Below are 17,151 nucleotides of genomic sequence, written 5' to 3' on the forward strand. Positions count from 1 at the left end.
TAAGAGGACTCCCATGGTATTTACATATTTGCAGAAATCAGTGGAGGCTGCTGAGGGGAGGACAGCTCATGATAATGGCTGGAATGGAATGGTATCAAACCCATAAACACCATATATGTTTGATACCATTCCATTGACTCCATTCCAACCATTATTAATGACCCAGCCTTTGAATAGTTGCAACTGCCTGTAAACACTCCGGCCCTGGAAAGGACAGATGTAACGGTTTTCTTCCGTCGAAGGAGAGGAGGACCAAAATGCAGCGTAGTTCGTGTTCAACATGTTTAATAAAAGACAATAACTTGAACACTACACAAAATAACAACCGTGGCAAAAACCTAAAACAGTCCTATCTGGTGCAGAGAACACAAAGACAGGAAACAACCACCCACAAACCCCAACACAAAACAAGCTACCTAAATATGGTTCCCAATCAGAGACAATGACTAACACCTGCCTCTGATTGAGAACCATATCAGGCCATACATAGAAACGGACAAACTAGACACACAACATAGAATGCCCACCCAGCTCACGTCCTGACCAACACTAAAACAAGGAAAACACAAAAGAACTATGGTCAGAACGTGACAACATATGTTTTTATTCGGTTTTATTTACTGCAGTGTCTATTAATTGTCCAAACACACGGCTGCTTTCCCACTCTATATTGCAATATAATTTTCACAAATGTTTCACTATACGTCATTCTTAAACATTCTATTATTTATGGAAAGGTCAAAATGACCATATCTAAACGCTCGCTTGTCAGAAAATGTAAAAAAAATAATAATAATAAGTAATATTCTTCCTGGGGGTGTATATGAACAGATATTAATGAAATGTCATGTTGCTAAAATGCTGTCAGTTCCACTTTGTCTAGAATTAGAACAATATTCAGAATTTGAATGTCACGTTCGTTGTAATGATCGGAGCAAGGCGCAGTGTGGTATGAGTACATTCTCTTTTATTGCATGAACACCGAACAAACCAACAAAAATAACAAACGAAACGTGAAGCTACACAAAATAGTGCTCACAGGCAACTACACATAGTCAAGATCCCACAAACATAAAAGGGAAATGGCTACCTAAATATGATCCCCAATCAGAGACAGCGATACACAGCTATCTCTGATTGGGAACCATATCAGGCCAACATAAAATACAAAACCCCTAGAAGAACAAAACTAGGGCGTGACATTGAAAAGTTGGCCCAATCTTAATACATGGCTCTGCATCTGACTAAATGGGGTGACCAAATACAGTCACTCTGTGGGCAGGCAGTCAATCCAGTCCGTACTCTTATGTCACATTTCATACATTTTGCATGGACACTACGTTGTTCATGTGAACATAAATAAATGAAATATATGTAATTTACCAGACACTTTTATCCAAAGCGACTTACAGTCATGAATGCATATATTTTATGTATGGGTGGAATTGAACCCACTACCCTGGCGTTACAAGCACCAACTGAGCTACAAAAGGAGCCCATTGTGGATAACCTACAGCTTTGAGAGGTACAGTATGCCTCTACTTTTCATAAGAGTTTAGTGCTTTTGTGATTGTCATGCACCTATAAACCTCCAGTACTACTTGAAAAGTAGTCACTTAATTTTCTAGTTCCCTTAAAACTTCCTCTGATGATTTATCCAAACAAAATACATTTTTAGAAGAAATACTGTATATAAAACCTACGTTGCTACTGTGTCTAAGGGTAGATTGACGTGTTGTTTCATGTTCTTGCAAGACAGAAGTTTGTTAGAAGTGTACATGATTCTCAGAGGCAACCCCTGTCTTTCAACAACATACAACAAATGAAGTCTTGAAGGATTAGTGTCTAATTAGTGTCCCTCTCATACACTAAGTTCCCTTGTGTGTGATTAGTGAGGAGCGTGTGTGTGCGTGTGTGTGTGTGTGTGTGTGTGTGTTTCTGTTTGGCTGTTATGATTTCACTATGCATGCGATAACAACTACATGTTGTCCATTTTTGTTTATCTAAAATGGTTTTATTCTAATGCTGTGTGTCTTCATTGCAATCACACCACAGACTTTCAACCAGTGTTGACGCGCCCAAGAATCCTCAAATAATATTGTTTATATTTTGGGTCATAAAGAATTTAGCTAATTACAGAAGATTATACTGTATATTATGAGGTGAAAATATTATATTGCATTCTCTTTTTAAAAGTCATTTGACTTTTCATGTTGAAAGATAAGGTAACCAAATCATGGTGTTGGCCTTTTTCTACAGTGGGCAACTATGGTTGCTTCCATAATGGTTATGAATGGGCTATGAAAGCTAATCATGAAAGCTTATACACACACTTTGTTCTTTTGGTCTGTTGACACCTCAGAACAGTACACTCCAGAACAGTCTACGGGGCTGTTACCTAATTGAATAAATTATTAATGCTGGAACCCTCTGGGATGGTTTAAAGACTGCTGCTCCTTTCTGTCCCTAGGGAATGTAGAAATGCTTTACTAATGTCATTAGACAAGCTGGGCCTTGGGATTACAATATATTTTTTGCGTTGACCCTTAATGATCCCCTGGAACAGCACTGTCTGTGAAAGGGTGACTACACTAATGAATCACATGACAAAACCTACTCACAGATATTGAAAGATTGAGAGAGAGGGGAGCTCAATGGAATACAATATTAATAAGGTAGCAGCCTAAGTCATAATTTAAAAAACATAGTCACGACCAAAATGATTGGCACTCTTGATAAAGATGAGCAAAGAAAACTGAGCTACTGTACACTGTATGCAAAAAAAAAAAAAAAAAAAAATTATTTTATATTAATACAATTGCTCAGAGAAAAATATGTTAGTAAACAAATATCTAAAAGATATAGGTGTCAAAATGATTGACACCTGTGTTTTCAACACTTTGTGCACCTTCCCCATGCGCGGATAACGGCACTTTGTGCACCTTCCCCATGCGCGGATAACGGCACTTTGCCATTTTCTATAATGTTTTATTCGATTGAATAACACATTTGGAGGGATAGACCATTCCTTAGACCATTCCTCCTAACAGAATCTTTCCAGATTCTTGATATCCTTCGATCTGTGCTTATGGACTGCACTCGTCAATTCAAAATACAGGTTTTCAATGGGGTTCAAGTCCTGAGACAGATGGATATCGCAAAATGTAGATTTTTTTGTCAATTAAACATTTAATTGTGGATCTTTATATCTGCTTGGGGATATTGTCTTGCTGGAAGTCACTTGCGCTTTTCTTTCAAGGCCAAACCCACCACTGGTGTGCCTGGCTGAAGAGATGTATTTTCATCTACTCTGACCATAGCACCCGGTTCCAATCCAAGTGGCAATGCTGTAACTCCAGGCATTTATATGTATTGGTTGCAACCAATAAAGGCTTTTTTAAGGCAAGCCTCCCGAACAAGCTTTCTCACTGTGCGTGTGCACAAGATACACCTTTGTCATTTTCCAGGCAAGTTTACCACTGTTCCAGTAATCTAACACTTCTTGATTGTTGCCCTAATAGTGGCAAGTGGTACAATTGGTTTTTCAATCGTTTTTTTGTACCCATTTTGCCTGATTTCTGAAAGTCAACAACTATTTGTTTCTTGTCATTTGTGAGTTCATTGCCTTTCTTTATGGTAATGGATGACAATGGATTTTACATTTGTGTTACCTCATTTTTATACCCAGTGAAACAGGAAGCCATGAAAGGCCAAAATACAGTTACTTAAAATGAGATTAACAGTAGAACAGTAGAAGGTTAATGCAAATAACATTGATAACATTTTGTTAGTTGTATAAATTCTTATGAATATCATCTATCTTTTTGTTTTTTTGTATTACTTATGAAATATTTAATTTTTCTCTGAGCAATTGTATTAGTATAAAAAATGTATTTACAAAATGTGCATACAGTATAGCTCAGTATTTCTATGATTTATTTTACATTCTTTTTTGCTCTATATCAAGGGTGCCGATATTTTTGGTTGTGACTGAATAAAGAGCAGGGGGAAGGATGTCCTCACAGGACAAGATCCTACCTTGAGATCTGTGCATGGAATTCACCATTGTCATCAATGCAAGATTTATGAGAGAGATTGGGTCTCATGAGGGATTTGGCGCTCTATGATTACAGTTCACTCATGAAAGGACTTAGGGCCCAATTCAACAACTTACCAAAAAATAAAAACTCAAAATATGTCCGTCTTTATTTGCCTTGTAGACCTATGAGCCAATCAGCATGTATGCATGTTCTAGTGTGCAGTTTTTGGAAACAAATCAGTATGTAGCTGTCTAATGAGAATCATGACGTGGGATTCCTCAAGTGGCTGAGAGAAGGTGGTTCAGAAAGGGGATAAATTCAGAGACATCCAATGCCAGTCGGTTCAGAGTGTCATCTACCAGCTGTGTGTGGAACCTGGTGCACAAGGCTGGCCTGGTAAGTATTGGACTTAACAATCCATTAACATACCTTGACCTTGTAACCAACAGTATGTTTTCTAGATGATTCACGTTATATATTTTACGGTACAATCAATGCACCAGTTTGACAATGCAGACTGTTTTTATGCAATTCTTTTCACAGATATTCCATCATGTAGCAGTAAATACAAACTGAACTGTATCAGTGACCACAGAGTCATTCTGTACTGATAGTGGTACATGGCTGTTATATTCAAGAAAGTGCTGGGAATTGGTGATGTTGCCCTACATTGAAAAATTGTCTGGCACACTCTCCATTAGATATTCTGCTAATCACTGTAGATCAATATACAATCTTTTGCTTCTTATTTGGTAAATTATTTTACAGGAACATGGAGCCAAACAACAGAACAACACATACGGTAACAGAATTCCTCATCACAGGATTAGATGAAGTACAACACCCAAAGCTGGTGGGAGCAGCCATTTTGTTCATCCTCTTTCTCATTCTGATCGGAAGCATCACCAACATTTGTGTCATAGCATTCAACAAGCCTCTGCATACCCCCATGTACTTTTTTATTTGCTCGCTGGCAATGGTAGACATAGTCTACACCAGCGGCATTAGTGTTACAATGCTTAACGTTCTCCTTGGTGAGGAGAGAAGAGTCCCCTATGCACCCTGCATGATACAGTGCTTCCTATTTACTTTAGGAAGCACTATGGAACCCTTCGCCATTGCTCTGATGGCTTATGATCGCCTTATTGCAATTTCATATCCTCTTCGATATCAGACTATCTTAACTAATACAAATGTATGTTTACTTATAATAGCAACTTGGGCACTAGGCTGCATATTTGCCAGTTTGTTTACTGGCTTGGTGAACAATTTGCCGTTTTGTGACTCAAATAAACTCCAATACAGCTTTTGTGAATATGCAGCCTTAGTAAGAGCAGCATGTGTGAATCCTACATATTATTTCAACACAATATCTGCTGTGGGGACTGCTATATTATGGGTTAATTTAGCCTTGATATTCATCTCATACATGAAGATAGTTTATGTAGTGATACAAATGTCTTCATCCAAAGACAGGAGGAAAACATTTAACACCTGTGTCTCCCACATGATAGTGGTGGCTTGCTTCTTTATCCCCAAGGTGTTGTTAATGTTGGTCACCAGGTTTGGTTTGGTTCTCACGCTCTCTCACAGAAATGGCCTAATCATTGGCTCTACTCTGGGCCCCTCTCTTGTGAACCCACTTGTGTATTGTCTCAAAACCAAGGAGATTCGAGGGCGCCTGAAATATATTTTCAAGAGATCTGAAATTAGTCCAAATATGTAATGGTTAGGGTTACCAAAGCCATTTCTTGATTCTTGCTTGTTCCAAAAAAAATGTGGTTTAGTCAATATTGTTTCCGTGTAATTTCATCATCATTGTAATCATGTTGAATCAATGTTGAGTTTTGATTGAATTTACGAAAACTCATCAATGGCTTGTATCTCAATTTAACTAGTCAGGTTTCAACAAGAGTGTCAAGGTTTGCTTGATTCAGATCATAGGTGTCAAACTCATTCCATGGAAGGCAATGTGTCTGCAGGTGTTCACTCCTGTCTTTTACTGATCACGGGGGTCACTGGTTAGTTAGGAACTCCCCTCACCTGATGCTCTAGGTCTTAATTGGTTACTGGTCAGTTAGGAACTCCAATCACCTGATACTCTAGGTCTTAATTGGTTACTGGTCAGTTAGGAACTCCAATCACCTGATACTCTAGGTCTTAATTGCACACAAATTGTCAGGAAAAAACTAAAACCAGTAGACGCTGAGCCCTCCAAAGAATGAGTTTGACACGCCTGATTTAGATTAGTTTGATGTTTTTTGACAACTTAATAAAATGTCAGTCAAAATTTATTTGATTTGACATTTTAGCACATTCGAACCGTATATAATGTTATCTACTGTTATTTGCAATTTTATTGAAATGTCAAGTGTTAGCGTAAGGCATATGTAGTAATGGACCACTATTAGATTATTGCAGTATTATCTTATAAATATGATCTGATCTAGACAATTGACTACATTATTGTTGCAGTTCTTAAGATTGCCAGCACCAAAGGCCGCCTCAAAACCCTTTCTATCTGCAGTGGCCAGCTGATCATCATTGCCCTCTATATTCTCCCTAGAATGTGTATGTATCTGTCCAGTAATACCGGCATTAGATTCAGCACTGATTTACATATTGTTATTATCATGTTGCATAGCCTGCTCCCTCCTATGATCAATCTACTGATATACTGTTTCAAGACAAAAGATATAAAACAGAGCTTGATGAAAATATTTAAAAGATGAACTGGTCCACAGAAAGAGAGTCTCTGCTGTATCTTAATGATTTAGCTATGTAAATACAAATAGTTTCATACAATACATTATGTTGTACAGATGCTTAATGATTTAATATTTAATAAAAAATGTATCAAAACAAAATGTATTTATCATCCATTTTTATCTAATGTATTGTTATTGGAACTGGAACTGCTTAATAAATGTTTCATTTGAAAGAGCATTTTCAGACCCATAAATTAATTATATATACCCCTCAAATTCAAATCTGGACCTTGAAGTTAGTTCCATTGTTTTTTTTATTCTTCCCATCTAAACAAGGACTGATTTAAACCTGGGAAATTAATGATCAGCTGCACCATCGAAAGCATCTGACTGGTTGCATCACTGCCTGGTATGGCAACTGCTCGGCCTCTGACCGCAAGGCACTACAGAAATTAGTACGAACGGCCCAGTACATTACTGGGGCCAAGCTTCCTCCCATACAGGACCTCTATACTAGGCGGTGTCAGAGGAAGGCCCTAAAAATTGTCAAAGACTCCAGCCACCCTGGTCATAGACTGTTCTCTCTGCTACCACACGGCAAGCAGTATCGGAGCGCCAAGTCTAGGTCCAAGAAGCTTCTAAACAGTTTCTACCCCCAAGCCATAAGACTCCTGAACATCTAGTCAAATGGCTACCCAGACTATTTGCAGTGTCCCCCCCTCCCTCTCACCCCGTCTTTACACCACTGCTACTCTCTGTTGTCATCTATTGCATAGTCACTTTAATAACTCTACGTACATGTACATAATATCTCAACTAAACCGATGCCCCCTCACATTGACTCTGTATCGGTACCCCCTGCACACAGTCTCGATACTGTTATTTTACTGCTGCTCTTTAATTAATTGATTATTTTATCTCTTACTCTAATCTGTATTTTTTTGAAACTGCATTGTTGGGGCTCGTAAGTAATCATTTCACTGTAAGGCCTACACCTGTTGTATTCGGCACATGTGACAAATACAATTTGATTTGATCAGGTAGAACAGAAAGGCATCAGGCGCCGGACCTCGTCGGGTCAGATTTGAATAACCCTGATATATAGCCATTGTTTCTTCAACAATATAACTTATAGATGCGTCATGAGTTTAGTTGAACAGTCACACCACCAGCACAACTTAAATATAAGCTTGTTTTACTCCAATATTTGTAAACAATTTAAATGTAAGCAAACACTGAATAGCCTTAAAACATGGTGACAATAAAAAATGTTATATCATGGATGGTCATTCCTTGCATCCATAGTTCTGTCTATGCATTTGAGAGTGGTTGCATTTCTCCTGGCCTAAAAAACAAAACACAGGCAGGGTGTCCACTTTGATTTTGTTTCTACTAAGGATTCGATTTATAAGGTGTCTTGTTATAAGGATTCCTGAATACTCTTTATTGTTGCAGCAGTGCCATAATGGGCTGTAATTCCTTTTGTTTTCCCAATCTGGAATACATCACCATCAAATGTCGACCACATTAGCTGCCGAGAAAATTTTCTTTGGTTATTTTCCCCCCAAACCTAAACAGCGACGGCTCACAAGGAACTACACTGGTCTTTGTGCAAACTGGAAATGGCATATCCTAATATGGCATTTAATGTTGCTGGGGACTTTTATAAAGGAAATCTGAGGATAATGCTCTCAAAATTCTACCAAACACATCTCCTGTGCTACACGTGGAGAGAACCTGCTTGATCTTTGTTACTCTCCCTTCCGGGTCGATTACAAGGCCCTGCCCCACCCTCCCTTCGGGCAAATCAGATCACACCACCATCCTGCTCCTACCCATGGATAGATGGCAGGATTCACACAAAGAAAATTGAAAACCACTCTATTTTACCACGGTAAGGTGACTGGGAACATGAACGGGTACAGACAGGTTAGCTTTGACCTCTGACCTCTGGCAAAATCTGGCAAATATCATTTTTGTTGTCTCGGTTCTTTTCAATTGTGGCTTTCACAGATGTACCAAATGCCTCTATTTCTTTTGTTGTGATACCTTATTTAATTTTTTTTACCTTATGAACATACTCAATCTCCCCCTATCCCAGTCTGTTGTCCACACTTGCTTCAAGATGCCACCATTGTTCCTGTACCAAAGTTAGCGAAGGTAAGTGATCTAAACTACTATCGCCTGGTAGCATTCACTTCTGACATCATGAAATGCTTTTAGAGGCTAGTTAAGGATCATATCACCTCCACCTTACCCGACACCCTAGACTCACAATAATTTGCATACAGATCCACAGACGTCGCAATGGCCATTTCACTGCACACTGCCCTACGCTGGAAGTGGTGTTGGAGGGCCAGTAGGAGGCACTCTTTCCACTGGTCTAAAAAATATCCCAATGCCCCAGGGCAGTGATTGGGGACACTGCCCTGTGTAGGGTGCTGTCTCTCGGATGGGACGTTAAACGGGTGTCCTGATTCTCTGAGGTCATTAAAGATCCCATGGCACTTATCGTAAGAGTAGGGGTGTTAACCCCAGTGTCCTGGCTAAATTTCCAATCTGACCCTCAAACCATCACGGTCACCTAATAATCCCCAGTTTACAATTGGCTCATTCATCCCCCTCCTCTTCCCTGTAACTATTCCCCAGGTCGTTGCTGTAAATGAGAATGTGTTCTCAGTCATCTTACCTGGTAAAATAACGGATAAATAAATAAAATTAAAAAAAAATCCCACCTGGACAAGAGGAATACCTATGTAAGAATGCTGTTCATAGACTACAGCTCAGCCTTCAAAACCATAGTGCCCCAGGTGGTGAAGGTAGGCTGCAACACCTCCGCAATGTTGACCCTCAAAACGGGGGCCCCACAGAGGTGTGTGTTGAGCCCCCGCCTGTACTCCCTGTTCATCCTTGAATGCTTGTCCACGCATGTCTCCAACTCAATCATCAAGTTTGCTGAAAACACAACAGTGGTAGGCCTGATACCAACATTGCCGAGACAGCCTATAGGGAGGAGGTGAGGGCCCTGGCGGCAGAGTGACAGGAACATTACCTCTCGCTCAATGTCAACAAAACTAAAGAGGTGATCGTGGAATACAGGAGACAGCAGAGAGAGAATGCCCCCATCCACATTGATGTGCTGCAGCTTAAAGTTATTTGACATGCATGCCACTGAGGACCTGAAATGGTCCCTTCAAACAGACATAATGGAGAAAAAGGCACAACAGTGCCTCATCAACCTCAGGAGGCTGAAGAAATGTGGGTTGACCGCTAAGAACATCACAAACTTCTATAGATGCACCATCGAGAGCATTCTGTTGGGCTGTATCAAGGCCTAGTACTGCAACTGCACAACCCGCAAACGCAGGTGTGGTCAGCCCAAAGCATCATCAGGGGCACACTAACTGCCCTCCTGGACACATAAAGCACCCAGTCTCACAGGAAGGCCAAGAAGATCATCAAGGACCCCAGCCACCCAATCCACGGCTTGTTCACTCCTCTACCTTCTGCACTCACTGTACAAAAATATAAACGCAACATGTAAAATGTTGGTCCCATGTTTAATGAGCTGAAATTAAACTTCCCAGAAATGTTTCACACGCAAAAAACACTTGTTTCTCTCCAATGTTGTGTACTAATTGGTTTACATCCCTGTTAGTGAGCATTTCTCTTTTACCAAGATAATCCATACACCTGTCAAGTGTGGCATATCAAGAAGCTGATTAAACAGCATGATCATTACACAGGTGCACCTTGTCCTGGGGATGATAAAAGTCCCCTCTAAAATGTGCAGTTTTTTCATGCAATTCAATGCCACAGATGTCTAAAGTTTTGAGGGAGTGCGCAATTGAGGCAGCGATCACTGCCTCATTGCCTGTATCCGCTACGGAGCCGCAGTCAAACGACCACCCCTCATCACTGTCAACAATTTGTCACTGTCAAACGCTCCCTAAAACACTTCTGTGAGCAGGCCTTTCTAATCGACCTGGCCCGGGTATCCTGGAAGGACATTGACCTCATCCCGTCAGTTGAGGATGCCTGGTCATTCTTTAAAAGTAACTTCCTCACCATTTTAGATAAGCATGCTCCGTTTAAAAAATGCAGAACTAAGAACAGATACAGCCCTTGGTTCACCCCAGACCTGACTGCCCTCGACCAGCACAAAAACATCCTGTGGCGGACTGCAATAGCATCGAATAGTCCCCGTGATATGCAACTGTTCAGGGAAGTCCGGAACCAATACACGCAGTCAGTCAGGAAAGCTAAAGCTAAGGCCAGCTTCTTCAGGCAGAAGTTTGCATCCTGTAGCTCCAACTCCAAAAAGTTCTGAGACACCGTGAAGTCCATGGAGAACAAGAGCACCTCCTCCCAGCTTCCCACTGCACTGAGGCTAGGTAACACGGTCACCACTGATAAATCCACGATTATCGAAAACTTCAATAAGCATTTCTCAACGGCTGGCCATGCCTTCCGCCTGGCTACTTCAACCTCGGCCAACAGCTCCGCCCCCCCCGCAGCTCCTCGCCCAAGCCTCTCCAGGTTCTCCTTTAACCTAATCCAGATAGCAGATGTTCTGAAAGAGCTGCAAAACCTGGACCCGTACAAATCAGCTGGGCTTGACAATCTGGACCCTCTGGACCCTCTATTTCTGAAACTATCTGCCACCATTGTCGCAACCCCTATTACCAGCCTGTTCAACCTCTCTTTCATATCGTCTGGGATCCCCAAGGATTGGAAAGCTGCCGCAGTCATCCCCCTCTTCAAAGGGGGAGACACCCTGGACCCAAACTGTTACAGACCTATATCCATCCTGCCCTGCCTATCTAAGGTCTTCGAAAGCCAAGTCAACAAACAGGTCACTGACCATCTCGAATCCCACCGTACCTTCTCCGCTGTGCAATCTGGTTTCCGAGCCGGTCATGGGTGCACCTCAGCCACACTCAAGGTACTCAACGATATCATAACCGCCATCGATAAAAGACAGTACTGTGCAGCCATCTTCATCGACCTTGCCAAGGCTTTCGACTCTGTCAATCACCATATTCTTATCGGCAGACTCAGGAGCCTCGGTTTTTCGGATGACTGCCTTGCCTGGTTCACCAATTACTTTGCAGACCGAGTTCAGTGCGTCAAATCGGAGGGCATGCTGTCTGGTCCTCTGGCAGTCTCTATGGGGGTGCCACAGGGTTCAATTCTCGGGCCGACTCTTTTCTCTGTGTATATCAATGATGTTGCTCTTGCTGCGGGCGATTCCCTGATCCACCTCTACGCAGACGACACCATTCTATATACTTTCGGCCCGTCTTTGGACACTGTGCTATCTAACCTCCAAACAAGCTTCAATGCCATACAACACTCCTTCCGTGGCCTCCAACTGCTCTTAAACGCTAGTAAAACCAAATGCATGCTTTTCAACCGGTCGCTGCCTGCACCCGCATGCCCGACTAGCATCACCACCCTGGATGGTTCCGACCTAGAATATGTGGACGTCTATAAGTACCTAGGTGTCTGGCTAGACTGCAAACTCTCCTTCCAGACTCATATCAAACATCTCCAATCGAAAATCAAATCAAGAGTCGGCTTTCTATTCCGCAACAAAGCCTCCTTCACTCACGCCGCCAAGCTTACCCTAGTAAAACTGACTATCCTACCGATCCTCGACTTCGGCGATGTCATCTACAAAATGGCTTCCAACACTCTACTCAGCAAACTGGATGCAGTTTATCACAGTGCCATCCGTTTTGTCACTAAAGCACCTTATACCACCCACCACTGCGACTTGTATGCTCTAGTCGGCTGGCCCTCGCTACATATTCGTCGCCAGACCCACTGGCTCCAGGTCATCTACAAGTCCATGCTAGGTAAAGCTCCGCCTTATCTCAGCTCACTGGTCACGATGGCAACACCCATCCGTAGCACGCGCTCCAGCAGGTGTATCTCACTGATCATCCCTAAAGCCAACACCTCATTTGGCCGCCTTTCGTTCCAGTACTCTGCTGCCTGTGACTGGAACGAATTGCAAAAATAGCTGAAGTTGGAGACTTTTATCTCCCTCACCAACTTCAAACATCAGCTATCTGAGCAGCTAACCGATCGCTGCAGCTGTACATAGTCTATTGGTAAATAGCCCACCCTTTTCACCTACCTCATCCCCATACTGTTTTTATTTATTTACTTTTCTGCTCTTTTGCACACCAATATCTCTACCTGTACATGACCATCTGATCATTCATCACTCCAGTGTTAATCTGCAAAATTGTAATTATTTGCCTACCTCCTCATGCCTTTTGCACACATTGTATATAGACTCCCCCTTTGTTTTCTACTGTGTTATTGACTTGTTAATTGTTTACTCCATGTGTAACTCTTTGTTGTCTGCTCACACTGCTATGCTTTATCTTGGCCAGGTCGCAGTTGCAAATGAGAACTTGTTCTCAACTAGCCTACCTGGTTAAATAAAGGTTAAATAAAAAAAAATATATATTTTTTTAAAATTAGCTTGCTGACTGCAGGGATGTCCACCAGAGCTGATGCCGGAGAATTTAATGTCAATTTCTCTATTATAATCCACCTCCACTGTCATTTTAGAGAATTTGTCAGTTCCTCCAACCGGCCTCACAACCACAGACCACATGTAAACTGGCCAGCCCAGGACCTCCACATCCAGCTTCTACACCTGCAGGATCGTCTGAGACCAGCCTCCTGGACAGCTGAAGAAACTGTGGATATGCACAACCAAAGAATTTCTGCACAAACTGTCAGAAACCGTCTCAGGAAAGCTCATCTGCATGCTCGTAGTCCTCACCAGGGTCTTGACCTGACTGCAGGTCGGCATCGTAACCAACTTCAGTGGGAAAATGCTCACTTTCAATGGTCACCGGCATGCTGCGAAGTGTGCTTTTCATGGATGATTCTCAGTTTCATCTGTACAACTGGCAGATGGCAGACAGCGCGTGTGGAGTCATGTGAGTGAGCAGTTTGCTAATGACAACGTTGTGAACGGAGTGCCCCATGTTGGCGGTGGGGTTATGGTATGTGCAGGCATAAGCTACAGACACAGACACAATTTCATTTTATCGACGGCAATTTGAATGCACAGCGATACCGTGACGGGATCATGAGGCACATTGTTGTGCAATTCATCCGCCGCCATCACTTCATGTTTCAGTTTGATAATGCACTGCCCCATGTCGCGAGGATCTGCAGACCAGCCACCTGGACAGCTGAAGAAACTGTGTGTATGTACAATCAAAGAATTTCTGCACAAACTGTCAGTTCCTTCCAATTCCTGGAAGCTGAAAATGTCCCAGTTCCTCCATGTCCTCCATACTCACCTGTTGTCAGTCATTGGGCATGTTTGGGATGATCTGGATCAACATGCACGACAGCGTGTCCCTAGCAACTTCACACAGCCATTGAAGGGGAGTAGGACAACATTCCACAGGCTTCAATCAACAGCCTGATCAACTCCATGCAATGTGTCACGCTGCATTAGGCAAATGGTGGTCACACCAGATACTGACTGGTTTTCCAATCCACGCCCCTATTTTCTTCAAGGTGTCTGTGACAGAGGCATATCTTTCTTCCCAGTCATGTGAAATCCATAGATTAGGGCCTAATGCATTTATTTCAATTGACGGATTTCCTTGTATGAACTGTAACTCAACAAAAACTTTGAAATTGTTACATATTATTATCATTTTTGTTAGATTATGTTAATAAGAATTCTGACACCATTCTTTGAGATTTTTTGTATTACTTATGAAAGAAAATATTTTGCTCTGAGCAATTGTATTAGTATAAAAAATGTATTTACAAAATGTGCATACAGTATAGCTCAGTATTTCTATGATTTATTTTATAGTCTTTTTTTGCTCATCAAAATCAAGGGTGCCGATAATTTGGGTTGTGACTGAATAAAGAGCAGGGGGGAAGGATGTCCTCACAGGACAAGATCCTACCTTGAGATCTGTGCATGGAATTCACCATTGTCATCAATGCATGTTTTATGAGATTGGGTCTCATGAGGGATTTGGTGCTCTATGATTACAGTTCACTCATGAAAGGACTCAGGGCCCAATTCAACCAATTACAGATAAAGGACAACTCAAAACATGTCCGTCTTTATGTGTCTTATGGACCTTTGAGCTAATCAGCTTGTACGCATGTTCAAGTGTGCAGATTCTACACCTGTTTTTGGATACAAATCGGTATGTAGCTGTCTAATCAAATCAAAGTTTATTTGTCACATGTGCCGAATTCAACAGGCGTAGAGCTTACAGTGATATGCTTACTTACAGGCTATAACCAATAGTGCAAAAAAAAGGTATGTATGTGTGTGTTTGTGTGTGTGTCTAATGAGAATCATGACGTGGGATTCCTCAAGTGGCTGAGAGAAGGTGTTTCAGAAAGAGGATAAATTCAGAGACATCCAATGCCAGTCGGTTCAGAGTGTCATCTACCAGCTGTGTGTGAAACCTGGTGCACAAGGCTGGCCTGGTAAGTATTGGACTTAACAATCCATTAACATAACTTGACCTTGTAACCAACTGTATGTTTTCTAGATGATTCACATGATATATTTTCTGTTACAATCAATTAACCAGTTTGACAATGCAGACTGTTTTTATGCAATTCTTTTCACTGATATTCCATATTGTAGCAGTAAATACAAACTGAACTGTATCAGTGACCACATAGTTATTCTGTACTGATAGTGGTACATGGCTGTTATATTCAAGCAAGTGCTGGGAGTTGGTGATGTTGCCCAACATTGAAGAATTGTCTGGCACCCTCTCCATTAGATATTCTGCTAATCACTGTAGATCAATATACAATCTTTTGCTTCTTATTTGGTAAATTATTTTACAGGAACATGGAGCCAAACAACAGAACAACATATTTGGTAAGAGAATTCCTCATCACAGGATTGGATGAAGTACAACACCCAAAGCTGGTGGGAGCAGCCATTTTGTTGGTCCTCTTTCTCATTCTGATCGGAAGCATCACCAACATTTGTGTCATAGCATTCAACAAACCTCTGCATACCCCCATGTACTTTTTTATTTGCTCGCTGGCAATGGTAGACATAGTCTTCTCCAGCGGCACTAGTGTTACAATGCTTAACGTTCTCCTTGGTGAGGAGAGAAGAGTCCCCTATGCACCCTGCATGATACAGTGCTTCTTATTTCATTTTGGAGGTTCTATGGAACCCTTCGCTATTGCTCTGATGGCTTATGATCGCCTTATTGCAATTTCATATCCTCTTCGATATCAGACTATCTTAACTAATACAAATGTATGTTTACTTATATTAGCCAATTGGGCAGTAGGCTGCATGCTTGCCAGTTTGTTGACTGGCTTGGTGAACAATCTGCCCTTCTGTGGCTCAAATAAACTCCCATACAGCTTTTGTGAATATGCAGCATTAGTAAGAGCAGCTTGTGTGAATCCTACATATTATTTCAATGCAATTTCTGCTTTGGCGACTGCCATATTATGGGTTAATTTAGCCTTGATAATGGTCTCATACATGAAGATAGTTTATGTAGTGATACAAATGTCTTCATCCAAAGACAGGAGGAAAACATTTAACACCTGTGTCTCCCACATGATAGTGGTGGCTTGCTTCTTTATCCCCAAGGTGTTGTTAATATTGGTCACCAGGGTTGGTTTGGTTCTCACGCTCTCTCATAGAAATGGCCTAGTCATTGGCTCTTCTCTGGGCCCCTCTCTTGTGAACCCACTTGTGTATTGTCTCAAAACCAAGGAGATTCGAGGGCGCCTGAAATATATTTTCAAGAGATCTGACATTTCTCCAAATATGTAATGGTTAGGGTTACCAAAGCCATTTCTTGTTTCTTGCTTGTTCCAATAAAAAGTGGTTGAGTCAAAATTGTTCCCATGTTATTTCGTCATCAATGTAACCATGTTGAATCAATGTTGAGTTTTGATTGAATTTGTTAAAACTCATCAGTGGCTTGTATCTCAATTTAACTAGTCAGGTTCCAACTGTGAATCAACAAGAGTGTCAAGGTTTGGTTGATTTAGATCACAGGTGTCAAACTCATTCCATGGAAGGCAATGTGTCTGCAGGTGTTCACTCCTGTCTTTTACTGATCACGGGAGGTCACTGGTTAGTTAGGAACTCCCCTCACTTAATACTCTAGGTCTTAATTGGTCACTGGTTAGTTAGGAACTCCCCTCACCTGATACTCTAGGTCTTAATTGGTCACTGGTCAGTTAGGAACTCCTCTCACCTGATGCTCTAGGTCTTAATTGGTCACTGGTTAGTTAGGAACTCCCCTCACCTGATACTCTAGGTCCTAATTGGTCACTGGTCAGTTAGGAACTCCAATCACCTGATACTCTAGGTCTTAATTGCACACAAATTGTAAGGAAAT

General features: G+C 41.5%; 2 protein-coding genes across 2 annotated transcripts; both read left to right on the forward strand.

Annotated features, from left to right (window-relative positions):
- Window positions 1–4,386: 4,386 nt before the first annotated feature.
- Window positions 4,387–6,981, forward strand: LOC116353545 (olfactory receptor 5P3-like). Its single transcript, XM_031789424.1, has 2 exons — window positions 4,387–4,436; window positions 4,809–6,981. Exon 2 carries the CDS (start codon window positions 4,813–4,815, stop codon window positions 5,764–5,766), a length of 954 nt encoding a protein of 317 aa, XP_031645284.1. The 5' UTR covers window positions 4,387–4,436; window positions 4,809–4,812; the 3' UTR covers window positions 5,767–6,981.
- An 8,216-nt stretch (window positions 6,982–15,197) lies between these two features.
- LOC109904905 (putative olfactory receptor 10D3) lies at window positions 15,198–16,640 on the forward strand. Its single transcript, XM_031789425.1, has 2 exons — window positions 15,198–15,247; window positions 15,620–16,640. Exon 2 carries the CDS (start codon window positions 15,624–15,626, stop codon window positions 16,575–16,577), a length of 954 nt encoding a protein of 317 aa, XP_031645285.1. The 5' UTR covers window positions 15,198–15,247; window positions 15,620–15,623; the 3' UTR covers window positions 16,578–16,640.
- Window positions 16,641–17,151: the final 511 nt, after the last annotated feature.

This window comes from Oncorhynchus kisutch, linkage group LG15, assembly GCF_002021735.2.
Source record: "Oncorhynchus kisutch isolate 150728-3 linkage group LG15, Okis_V2, whole genome shotgun sequence".
Classification (NCBI taxonomy): domain Eukaryota; kingdom Metazoa; phylum Chordata; class Actinopteri; order Salmoniformes; family Salmonidae; genus Oncorhynchus; species Oncorhynchus kisutch.